This window comes from Fusarium subglutinans, assembly GCF_013396075.1.
Source record: "Fusarium subglutinans strain NRRL 66333 chromosome Unknown NRRL66333_c0000038, whole genome shotgun sequence".
Lineage (NCBI taxonomy): Eukaryota > Fungi > Ascomycota > Sordariomycetes > Hypocreales > Nectriaceae > Fusarium > Fusarium subglutinans.
In genome coordinates, this window is record NW_023502101.1 from 65,371 (window position 1) to 77,640 (window position 12,270).

General features: G+C 48.9%; 4 protein-coding genes across 4 annotated transcripts; 1 reads left to right on the plus strand and 3 right to left on the minus strand.

Annotated features, from left to right (window-relative positions):
- Nucleotides 1–411: 411 nt before the first annotated feature.
- Nucleotides 412–3,285, minus strand: FSUBG_4213 (uncharacterized protein; the record flags this gene model as incomplete). The annotated part of the gene is made up of 6 exons (XM_036682179.1): nucleotides 412–848; nucleotides 911–1,423; nucleotides 1,474–1,594; nucleotides 2,106–2,479; nucleotides 2,533–3,048; nucleotides 3,105–3,285. 6 exons carry the CDS (start codon nucleotides 3,283–3,285, stop codon nucleotides 412–414), a joined length of 2,142 nt encoding a protein of 713 aa, XP_036540226.1.
- A 553-nt stretch (nucleotides 3,286–3,838) lies between these two features.
- On the minus strand, nucleotides 3,839–4,957 carry FSUBG_4214 (uncharacterized protein; the record flags this gene model as incomplete). The annotated part of the gene is made up of 3 exons (XM_036682180.1): nucleotides 3,839–3,965; nucleotides 4,095–4,197; nucleotides 4,249–4,957. 3 exons carry the CDS (start codon nucleotides 4,955–4,957, stop codon nucleotides 3,839–3,841), a joined length of 939 nt encoding a protein of 312 aa, XP_036540227.1.
- Nucleotides 4,958–5,624: 667 nt separating this feature from the next.
- FSUBG_4215 (uncharacterized protein) lies at nucleotides 5,625–5,975 on the plus strand (the record flags this gene model as incomplete). The annotated part of the gene is made up of 1 exon (XM_036682181.1): nucleotides 5,625–5,975. The coding sequence occupies one exon, from the start codon at nucleotides 5,625–5,627 to the stop codon at nucleotides 5,973–5,975; it is 351 nt and encodes a 116-aa protein (XP_036540228.1).
- A 334-nt stretch (nucleotides 5,976–6,309) lies between these two features.
- FSUBG_4216 (sialidase-1) lies at nucleotides 6,310–11,290 on the minus strand (the record flags this gene model as incomplete). The annotated part of the gene is made up of 4 exons (XM_036682182.1): nucleotides 6,310–6,559; nucleotides 6,632–6,764; nucleotides 6,818–7,605; nucleotides 8,157–11,290. The coding sequence occupies 4 exons, from the start codon at nucleotides 11,288–11,290 to the stop codon at nucleotides 6,310–6,312; spliced, it is 4,305 nt and encodes a 1,434-aa protein (XP_036540229.1).
- Between the last annotated feature and the right edge of the window lie 980 nt (nucleotides 11,291–12,270).

Genomic DNA, 12,270 nt, shown 5'->3' on the forward strand with positions numbered 1-12,270 from the left:
TGAAAATTTTGAAGTTGGGTGGTGAAGGAAAGAAGTAAAGGGGGGGGAAATGAGCCGCGCGTGAGAGGAGAGGCTTGTTGTGGAAAAGGAGAGAACCCACCGGGTGGTGGTTCGGGTTCTGATACCTCGTGAGCTGCCCACTGCCTGTCACTGACAACGGAATCAAGGCCTCTCAGTTTGGCAAAAGCAAGCATCCATATCACGGGGCCAGACCAAAAGACCAAGTACAACAGCAAATTGACGGTATGAGTCTAGCTAGACTCTAAGCTAGATAGTATTTTACAGACTGAGTATGATCTGATCATTGATGTAACTGCTACCGCATAACCATTTCACCATTCATTTAGATGGCCATCTACCAAAAAGAACTGCATGTACCCGTAGTGAACCATGAAATTTGTATTTCCCGCCTTAATCTCTGAAGTTTGCCAAGTTGAGCCATTCGATATCACTCAGGATGATGTCGATTTTGTTCTTCAGTCGCTGTTTGGGACTGTCTTCCTGTTCTGCTGGCGCTGCAACCCATTCATTTTCGCCATCGGATACATAAGTGTCGTGTTGCTCCATGTGCCTCCCTAGTGAACGAAACCCATGGACCATGCTGTTGATCTTAGAAAAAGAGTATCCCGTGTATGGAGCTGCGAGAGGGGGGTTTAGTTTGTCCAGTCGGCGTTTCTCTCGTAGCGCTGAGCCCAGAGCCATGCAACGGCGTGCGTGGTCAGTTGGAAGAGGGCCCCAACCATCCCAGACTGTGTCGTCGGCATGGTCCTCTTGAAGTTCAACAATCATGTTGTCAAGCTCCTCTAAGACTGTCTTGATAGCCTCTTGTCTTTTGTTGTCCAGATTCTCTATCCACAATGTTAGAAGTGTCCTCGCATAAGCTATGCTATATCTAGAATTAATTACTTACCGAGGATCTCAGCGATAGGGAGATCGTAGGTCTTGACAAGGTCCGGACCCTCGCCATTCTTCCAGATCAACATTGCCATATCGGCAAAGGTTTCATGCCAGGAGAAGACCCAGCTGATGTACAGCCACAGGATGGGCTTCCTCCCGAGTCGCTTGGGGGCCTCGTAGAGAGATTTGTACCAAAGAAGTGGAAGACACAGAACGGCGCTGTCGCATTGGTAGTAGTCGACAATGACTGCAAAGTCAGCAAAGAATCTGAGATGAACTTCCTGTGGCACATCGCTGTGGCGGCCATGGATGACGTTGAGAACAGCGACCAGAGCATCTGCGTTCCATCCGATTGTAGAAATTTCGCGAATTGACGTGCTCGGGGCAGAGGAAGCGTTGACAGAGTCAAGAGAACCAGGTTCAGCGCTTTCGGTCCATGGACCTTGAAGCATTTTCTTGATCACGGGTGAAGCGAGAGTCATATGAGCGGAAGAAACGCGAAGGCGGATTTCGACGGGTTCTTCATCTGTGTTCTCAAATCAGTTTCAATGTTTCTTGAGGTGATGAAGTCCTTACCGTGGATTTTGAAATAGGGAAGAGGAGAAGTCATAGGCGGGACATCGAGGCGATCATGGTCAGGCAAGTAGTCTCGCCAAGTGTACTGCTGTTGGCGAAGAGAAACATCTGGCAGAACTTTCTGTGTGTTTGGTTCTTTAAGAATGATACAGAGATCGCCACCAGGGACGATGTCGTGTGATGATGGTCATGATTATGGCTGAGTTCGCAGCCAGGCGAGGGGAGAGAAATCTGAGGTAAGTGAGAAGTTGTGATGTGAAGAGAAGAAAAAGGGAAAAGAGGTGTGGATGCAGAGAACGATGTAGGAGCAAAAAGGAACAGAGAGCCAAGAGTGAAAACTAGCACTTGATAACACTGTCAACTCAAATACTTGACCACTAAATAAAACAAGGTCTAGGCACTCAGAAAGCACCTCGTTATTTTGCACTCAGCCAAAGTCACCAGTGAGCACAGGATGAGAAGATTGGTGTATCTCAAAATGAATTCTATACTTTATACATACAGGACTCATACTTGGGTATTTGTTTAACCCATACCCCTGAATGCCATTCCTCCTTTCGTGTACCTTGCCTCCAGTCTACCATAGATACCCATACGTCTGTAGTTACCAGCGATCCATGCATTTCTCAGACCTTCTTAGCTTGGAAGTCGGCGAGTTTGATCGTCTTGAAATCTTCTCTGATCTTATCGAATGTCGGTTTCATGAGAGCTTTGATACTGCAATTTGGAGAGTGAACTGGACACTTTTCCTTGGGGTCTTTCCATTCAGGCGAAGGACAGCTGTTTAGGGTGTCCATCACACGAGCAACAGAGACTCCCTTGTGTCCGTGGTCCCAGCTTCCGAGTTCCTTTTGCATGTCGTGCTTATCACCATCAAGAGCCCCAAGTAGCATTCTCCTGCATTCAAGGCTACACCCAATACGCTTATTCAGTATATCTGCCCGTAGCTGTCTGAGTCTCTGGAAGATAAGCGGCAAAAGAGGTTCCCTCTTCTTATCGAGCTTTTCTAGAGTGAAAGTCAGTAATGTGTAGGCAACCTATCCGTATAGCATCACTTACCAAAGACCACAGCGATGGGAAGGTCCTGGGTATCTACATTCTCTGAGCCTTCACCGTGCTCCAGCACCAATCGAGCCATTGAAGAGAACTTTTCGTCCCAGAAGAAAACCCAAGAAACAAACAGCAACATGATGGAACGCCTGCCGTATTTTTGGGAGACATTTACCATTGATCTCCACAACTCTGCTGCGAGGGTCACAGACTCGGCACATTCGTAGTAGTTGACAATGACGGCAATGTCGGTAATGATCCTAATGCCGATATTTCGCGGGATTTCATAATTGCGGCCATGGATAATGTTAAGTACAGCAACAAAGGCGTGTACGTTCCAGTCAGTTGCTGAGATCTCACGAATGATGGGTACCGCAGGAGTCTGGTCCGAAACCTCGCAAGAAGTCGTTGCCTCAGGGGGTACTGACTCTTTCCAGGGACCCTTGAGCATTTTCCGAAATACCGGAGAGGCAGCTGTCAAATGATGCGAAGAAACTCGAAAGCGATACTCAGAAGCCTGTTTGTCTGTGTCGTGGCATTAGCCTTTACATTGTGTTTGAGGACACAAGCTTCCTCCTCACCTTTAAGTGCTGGCACTTTCCACGAAGGCGAGGCCACAACATTGTTATCTGGGATGTATTCAGGTGGATCAGTGCCATACTTGCGAAGTTTGACAATGGGAATAACGGATACGGCGTTGGGGTTCCGGAGGACGATGTAGACGTCCCCATCGGGGGCTATGTCGTGAGTGACGACTGACATGATGCTGTCGCGTTGTCGAGTTTGTGGATAAGGAAGAAAAATCAATCCCAAGAGGAAGAAAAGGTTTAGATGTGAAGGATTAAAGAGAAGAAAGCAAAGGCTGGGCCTGTGTGAGAGAGGGTGTCAGGTGTCAGGGCAGAGATCTTCATCTGGCAGACACTGTCAAAACAGATGCACCACTGAAGCACAAGCATAAGCCTACTCCCCGAAGCGGCCTCGCTAGTAAAACACGGACTTTGAATGATGGCGTCAAATGGCAAACTGTTGTGCTCAAGATAAGGGGTACTTCATCTGGAGAGGAACAAACGGATCAAGAACAACGAGACACTACCTCACTACAAATCTCAAGTGGATACAATAACACTTAGGACTTTGATCCTAAGTGATGAAAAGCCTTAGGTAAACTTATTATAATTTAGGGTAGATTTAGGATAGATTTAGAAGATCTTAGACTGAGTATTTTTAACACCTCAGTCTAATATCAGATATCTTTTTGCACCCCGTGGATCTCCAACGTATACAACTACCAGACCCAAGCAACATGATCCCACTATCAGGACTGAAAGTAGTTCAACTCGACATCTTCAATCTCCCCCTCCACTCTCTCGATGACCGGCCTCATCCTCGCATACACAGTGCAGTTCTGACCATGGTTCGCATCAGGACACGCAGCTTTCATCCTAGGAAAATCATCCAGGACTGCCATTACTTGCCGTATACTGAGCCCGTGATACGGTTCCTCCATATTTTGAAACATTCGCTTCCCCCGTATCAAAGCACCAAGTGCCATGGCTGTGCATTGCTCATACCTAGCCTCTGGACAGCCACGTTCGGTGGAGAGGGTCTGCTCCAGGTTTTCGAGGGCCGTGAAAACCTTCTTAATCAGAACTATTCTCATGCCGTCGATTTTATCTAGCAATTGTCAGTCAGGTGAGCATAGCTGTAGGTTTGGTGGAAACAAACCAAGCACTTCAGTCAAGGGAAGATCATGCAAGATAACCATACTAGGACCTCGATAATTTGAGAGAACCAATTGCGCGCAATGCGAAAACTCCTTTCGCCATGAAAACACCCACGAGTTGAACAACCACAATAAGCAATCTCTGTTGAAATAAGTCACTGCTTCTGGTTCGAGAGTTGAGAGCCAGAACGCTGATAAAAGCTGTACTGCCTCAGCGCATTTGAGATGGTGAACGACGGTGGCAACTTGCGTAAGGAACTTGAAGTTGACATTCCGGGGGACTTGGGCGTTTCGGCCGTGGATGACGTTCAACACGGTGGCCAAAGCCTTTGCATCCCAGCCCGTGAGGTATATCTCGTTGGCTTCCGCAGACTGCTGCAGCAAAGAGGATAAGATTGGCGATGCGAGAGATAGATGGTGGCTAGAAACGCGCATTCGAATCTGGACTTCCTTGTCATCCCGCCGAGGGGTGCTGGTCCCATAGAACAAGGTGTTTAGATCCCGCATCTTGACCGAGAAGTCATCTTGCTCCTGCTCCTCTTCATCCTTCACTTTCACTTTTACTTTCACTGACGGCGCATTTCGTTGTTGCGGAGTTGGGTGAATTTGTGCAGGCGTTGTTAGTGTGAGGCTGGTGCTTTGGGTATCTGGGTCTTGGAGAATGACCTCAATCGCTCCTTGAGGGTCGATCTCGTAAGTGACGGACCTCATCGCGCACAGTAACTAGAGAAATTAGGGTTGGGAGAGTGTTGAGAATGAGGGGAAAGATGCATATTCATTTATTGACTTATTCCCGAGACGTAGCCCCTCTTTGAATCCGGCCAATGGGCTTGCTTTCTTTGCATGATGCTTGGACCAAATATGATGCTATCTTCAGTTACGACTTCACATATTCCACGGCCTGAGCATATTGTATCTAGCTAGACCTACTGGCAGCCGAGCTCTTACGCTGATGAAGAGGTACCGAATTGGAATGTTAGCTTCACAAAAGTCGTGGACGCCATGACCAACGCTGAGAGGTTGTAAGTATTAGGCTTTTCTATTTCTCTAAAGAAATAGAGTATCTGTTGGCCTCGGACCGAATTCGAAAATATAAAACGTCCTTGCAGCCTCAGAATTCTTATAGGTACTACCTTGGCGAAAGTTATTAGACATGAAAGAACAAACCTTGTGTACCTCAAGGTATTTAATAAGGGCTTCACCCCCAATTTCGATCTGCCTTCTCTTTCTTTCCTCCATCACCGGCACCTTCATCACATCTCTTGCTTCACCTTGAGTCTGTAAACTCACCGTTGTCCACCAACTAATTGGACTTGTGGCCGAGGGCTTATAACCACCCCAAAGAAACCCGGCTGCCAAGTCACTGTCGCCCCCCAAAATGAGTGCGCCATCATCCAACGACCTGCCTCAGAAGTCCCCGCGTCCTAGCACTGAGCTGAAGCCCATGCCTGACCAAAAGGAGAAGACCAGGGAGGAGGAACTCGCCAGGGAACGCGAGGCTACGCGGGCGATCCAGATAGCGCTTGCCATTGAGCTCAGCAGAGGGGGTGCTTCTAGGCCCGTGAGAATAGACATGTTCTCAGACCAGAGACGGGCTAAGCGTAAGATTTCGTCAAAATTCTTATCGATGACATATGTGATACTGACTTGCCCCAACAAGTATCGCAACCCGATACTACGAGCCGTCATTATAGGTGTCGAAACCACGAATAGCTTCTACCTTCTATGATGTCCGTTCTCGCCCCCCGAGTTCCCGTCTACCGTTCCCGACTTTGGGTCTTTTCCTTGAAAGCATTAAGAGCCGTAGCTTGGAGCTTATAGCTACTCAGCAGAAGTTACCAATCTCACCTATATTCTCAAACAGTCACTTTTTGATGGCAATTCTAATTTAGTTTATATAGTGTATGACAGTGTGCGTGGGCCTGACCCTTGGCGCGGTGGTCTTTACAGAACGCTTGAGCTCTGTGTCCTTCTTTGGTTGCTGGTATAGGACCGATGTTTTCACTTCCATCATTTACTCAGCTCTGTCAATGGTAGTGGGCAATATCAAACGATAACCTAGTTCAATCTGTCAAATCGCATAAACTATCACATTCCGAACCGGTGACGTCCAGAATCCTTCCCGGAAATTCCCAAAGTTCAAGCCAATCCCAAATAACAGCCTCTATGTCCTCCTTGACCGATTGAATGTCCTTGAACATTCTTCCCCTGACGGTGCATGGGTGTTCCGCCTGCCCGTGGTCGTGCCCAAGATCCTCGTGGTGCATTTCCTGCTCAGGAAAAGTCTCGATAATGTTGCAGACGTCCTGGATACTGTACCCCGGGTAGGGAAAGATCAGGGGGGGATCCAATTGTTTGAATTGGCGCCTCAGCCTTCTCAGGTACCTGAGTGTCATCATGCTGCACTGGACATCTTTCGCATGGGGACACCCTTCTTCGACGAGAAGCAAGCTTGCCAGCTGGTTCATCTTGCTCAAGAGTTTGTTGATCATGCTCTGTCGTAGTTTATCAAATTTCTCTAGTCTTGTTGTTAGAGGAACGCTGATAGACAAATAGGAGCAGGTAACTTACCGATGAACCCTTGTAGAGGGAGGCCATTCAACTCAACGGTCTCTGGGCCTTGATAGCCCATTATGACCAGCTCTTTCATTGTGCAGGATAGTTCGTCTGGAGAAAATACCCAAGAGACATAAAACAACATCAGGGATGTGCTATCCAACCCTTTAACGGCCTTGTGGTCATCAAGGTTGGATAACCAAACCCTGGATGCCATGGAGAGCGCCAGGCCACACTCCATGTAGTCTGCTATAATCGCGATCTTGACAAAGAGCTCAAGATCTATCTTCACGGGCACACGGTGGTAATTACCTTCAATAGCGCTGACGGTGATGCCCAGCGCTACAGCATCCCAACCATAGTCTGTTGCTTCAAGGACGGATCCGTCGGACAGGCTCAAAAATACAGGGCCGCAAAATAACTCGAGTATGTACTGGTCGACCTTGATCTCTAATCGGAAGCCCTTCTTTTCTTCCTCCTTGGGAGATTCTTTGCCGAAGAAAAGGTGATTCCAACCACGTACACTTCCTAATTCGTCTTCTGATACAGGACAAGGATCTGACTCTACCTCTAGCTCTACCACAGATCGGGCTTCTCCAGAGTCAGGTAGTAGTTCGCCTGGGACAACATCTTCGTTCTTGATGTCATCTGCCTCGGCTGCTTGGTCTTCTTCATCGTCACCGACTTCCAGTGAGGGGTGGGGAATTGTTTTGACAATAGGGATGACTTCTCTAGCAAACGACGTTTGTAGCCCAATCTTGAAACGACCGAAAAAGAACCGGTCGCTTCCAATGACCTTCATACTGTTAGAAAACAGAAGCAGTTCTTTGAATGTGATAATTCGATGTCGGAGAAGGAAGAGAGGGGAGAGGATGAAACGTTGGGTGATTTGAGACGAGAGAAAGGCGGCTTCATTGATGTCCTTAAATGATTTGTATCTATAAGACTTGACCTTTGAAAAGATCATTCAAAAGGTACAGTGCAAGCTTTTCAGGGCGAGAGAGTCCGATAACATGCTTGAACCCGAAAACAAGGCTGCCAACAAACAGCGTATATGCATGGCTGAAACAACTGCGCCGTTTGACTCTTGTACCACACGCAACGACCCAGCCAATAATCCATCGTTATTCGCTGGAGAGTAAGTGAGACTTGCATATATCTGGTGGATCGCGGGTAATGGCACTGCGCAACTTCAGCACGAGAATCATGTTTGACAAAGACGGAAGAGAAAGCATGATAGAACTTAATGTTAAAATTGATCAAACGAAATCTATAATAATAAAACAACATCTAGGAACCAGTGATCTTGATCGTAGAAGCCACACTCGGCACTCCATTCTTATCCATGACAAACAACATCCAATATCCCGGCAGCGCAACACCAGGATCACTAGGCACCTGGAACGAATACGAATTCTTCCCCGCGTTAGCCAACGTCAACGGAATACGCCGTTGATCAGTGTTAACAGTGTGCGTAGCCGTTCCATACCGCACCAGCGAAGCCTGCACGATAGCTCCGCCCGTTTGAACAGTAACTGTCCCTCCAACCTTAACGGTAGACACAGACACGGAAGTGATCTTAGGGCGTGTAGCCAGCTTGCCCTTTGAGTCGTAGAGATAGGGGGGAGTGTAGAGCTGAGCGTCAAAGTGGTTGGTGTCACATCCGCCGCAGAGACCACCGCCGCCGTTGAAGACTCGTCCGTCGGGGAGGAGGAGGGCGATGCTGTGATATACCCTCACGATATTGTTGGGCTTCATGAGCTCAAAGCCATCCTTATCGGGATAGTACATCTCGGGTTGCAGTTGGGGCGTTGAGTCTTCAAACGGGATGGCGTATTCCTGACCGCCTGTGATAAAGACGTTGCCGTTGGGTAGAACAACAGAACTGTGGAAGACACGAGGGAAGAAGAGCCCCTCGCTGGCGTATGCAACAGAAGCGTTTGTGCCAGGGTTTCCGACAGTGATGATGTGGGCATCAGTAGTAGCATCCGAGTCTTGATAATTCGGAGTTCCACCATGAGTCAGGATCTTGCCCTTGACGGCGTCAAACATGATGGCGTTGCCACACATAGCATCAGGCGCAACACCACGATCAGAGGCTCTCTGCCCCGCAGTCTTGACATCGCCATTCTTTTTCTCAGTGTAGTACCAGTTCATGTTCTTACTCGGCCCAGCCTGGAACACAGTGCCGCTCTTCCAACCAAACAGCCAAGCGTGATTATCAGAGCGGAACAAGCCCTGCGCATCGTCCGTGAGCATCTTCTGAACATCAGCCTTGTTGAGCAGCGTCCAGGTCTTCTTCTTCGGGTCGTACACCTCGCCGTTCTTGAAATTCGAGCCGCCGCTCCAAGATCCTCCGATGGTGAAGACTTTGCCCGTGGAGGTCGTGGCGGAGGATTGATACCCGCGTGCGACTTGCATGTTGGGCCCGGATATCCACGCTTGCTGAACGGGATCGAAGAGGCTTGTGCGCTCGGCGTTGTTGCCGCCCGTGACCACAAGTTGGCCATTTCCGTCAAGGGAAATGCCCGGGCAGAACATGTCGTGGTTTGTTTCTGTGACTTGAGGCTCTGCGACTTGGCCTGTTGCTGGGTCCCATGTTGAAGTGAGGGTTAAGCCACCGGGACCGCCAGACATAGTATCTCTAGCCCAGGATGACCAGACGAGGACTTTGCCCGTGTTGGGATCAACGGTTCCGGCGACGGGGATGATGGGGAAGTTGATGGTAGGACCCCAAGCGCCCTGGGATACTTGAGGGGGAACGTAGTCGTTTGCTTGGAAGACATTGAGTTCTGCAATGCTTGTCCAGGGATTGCCATTTGCTTCAGTGAGAGCAACGAGCTTGACAAATCGCGCAGGCTGCGTATCGAAATTGGCATACTTGACAGTCCAGTCACTATACCAATTCCCATACGCCACAGGCGAACCCCAAGTCTTTCCATCCTTGCTCAAGAAAACCTGATGCTGCGCAATGTACCCATTCTGCGAGCCATCCTGTCTCGGCAACATAGAAATACCATTGACGTAGTAGCTCTTCTTCATGTCAACAGTGATACTATGCGGCGGAGCAGGCTCACTGCCCTCCCACTGGGTATGCCACATGGTATCGCCGTTCCCATCGATAGCATTCTTGCAATCATCCCCCTCGTGCACGCTATCACACGTCACTGACCACTTTTTGCGGTCGATCGCGGCGCTGTTGAAGGGCGCGGCTGCACGGAGACTTAGTATGTTTTCACTTTCGCCTCTCTTGAGGAGGGAGGAGGAGGAGGAGGAGGAGGGGGGAAGGGGACGGACCTTTTTTGTATCGAGTTGGGGACGGGGCTTCACGCGGGAGCTGAACTTGTTGTTGTTGACGGTGCTGGCTTTGGGGGGGATGGCTTGGATATAGCCCTTGTTGAGCTTGGGGACGTCGAAGGAGGGACTGTAGCCGGGGCCGTTTTTGCCGCCGCCTTTGGTGCTGTCTGCATCAAAGGTTTGGCCGGATTGATGGGTGATCACGGATTTCTTGGAGGGCTTGGACTTCGACTTGTCCTTTGAGCCTTTCTTGGAGTTGGGTTTTGAGTCTTCGGCTTTGGCTCGTGACTTGCCAGCATCGTCATCACCAGTGTGCTTTCCAGAGCTTCCCTTCTTGGGAGCTGCAGTCGCAGTTGGTGATGCTGATGATCGAGTCTTGGAGTCATCCACTCTGGTGCGAGATTTGGTAGCATCATCATCTCCGTTATGTCTGCCACCGTCATCTTTGCCCTTCCCCTTTCCTTTTCCCCTGCCTTTGCCCTTGTCATCACCCGTAGGCGAGTTTGTAGGGACTGCTGTGCTTGTAGCAGTAACAGACACTGAATCTGTTGCACTGCTGGAAGATGTCTTCGGCGAATCCTCAGGCTCCTTGCGAGACTTTGTAGCATCGTCATCGCCGCTGTGTCGTCCTTTGCCATCTTTTCCTTTGCCCTTTTGCTTGTGTCCGCCAGAACTGGAGTCATCGTCTCCTCCATGCTTGGCTACAGTCGCGGTATCTTTCGATTTTGACTTGGCCTTGGGAGCAACTTCTGGCTTGTCGACAGGAGCTGGGCCGAAGCGGACATAAGTGGGTTGCATGAATGGCTCGGCATACACCACCTGTTGAATATCATCTGACGAACCTGAGGGCGTGTCGTCAGATGGACTTGATGGAGTCGCATCAGATGGCTCCGTGGGCGTATAATCAGAGTCATCTGTAAACTCATCATCAGAGCCATAAGTCTGCTCAATTCGTTCAACTCTTCGTGACAAAGCAGAAGCAGGAAATCCACTCTTTGGCTTTGCATTTCCAAATACAGGGAGTACATAATTCAAATTCGTCTTTGATCCTGCCGCAGTCTTTGAAGTATCCGTTGTGTCATCTGAGTCAGGCCGAGGAAGTGCATAGCCACCCTTGGGAGCTGAAAAGACGGGTAGTACCACAGCATCAGCGACGCCCAGGCATAGCGTCAAGGCATAAACAACCTTCATTTTGTGTGATGGTTAAGAAAAGGAGTGAATAAGTTGGTGACAATGCTTTGTCTAGGTGGAATCTTGTCAAGGAGGGGAAACAAAGAGCAGAACAAGAAAACTTACACGACATTGTCAAAACATTTTATAAAAGAAGCTTCACGTACGAGGGTAAAGTGTATTAGTGAAACTATACTGAATGCAGGAACATATAGAGCCGTCGGGACCTTGCAGGAGGCTAAACCTTGCCAAGAACGTGGTGGTTCCAGGAACCCGGAGGAATGTTGGTGTCTCCATCTTCACGGCCTGGACCATTGCATATCATTCCTATCGCAGAATGACTTAAACTAAGATCGGCAAGGGTCTCGGGCATGGAAAGCTTAACTATATGCTTGGGACCCCATATCTTTTAATTGTTTTAGCTTTATCCATGTTCTCGGTCTCAAGTTTCCTGGTTCTACCCGAATACTCAAACGTGTTTTGTATAGTTCACTGTCTAGACCTTCTAGACGCCAGGTCGGCCGCCGGACTTGATTACTCACTTACATGACGGGAACTAGTAGCATTCTTGAGTATTCGGCTTTGACAGTTGGAATGAGGTGGACTTCTCTGTCGTGAAGGGTCCAAACCGCCGGTAAGCGACCTACGAAATATTTCGGCTCTTCTATACTGTTTTATCTAACGATGATCGTCCAATGTATACCAATAATGGTTTATTACCATATTAGCATGCAGGGCCCAACGGTGATACCGAATATCTGGTATGGTCAACGATGGCTTCGTCCCGTGGACGTTTCTGATGTTGAGGGAACAGGTGGAAAGCTTGAATGCCGGCTACCGGCTGCGCATGTTTCTGTCTGAAAATCCTTTTTTCGTGTCAGATTTATATCTTCAAGTCTGCAATTCCCATTCAGCTATTGGGTACTCAAGATCCGTGATGTGCTGTTGAGTCACATGGACATGCAACCATCACTTGCCTTGCTATCCAGAACCACAGCTCC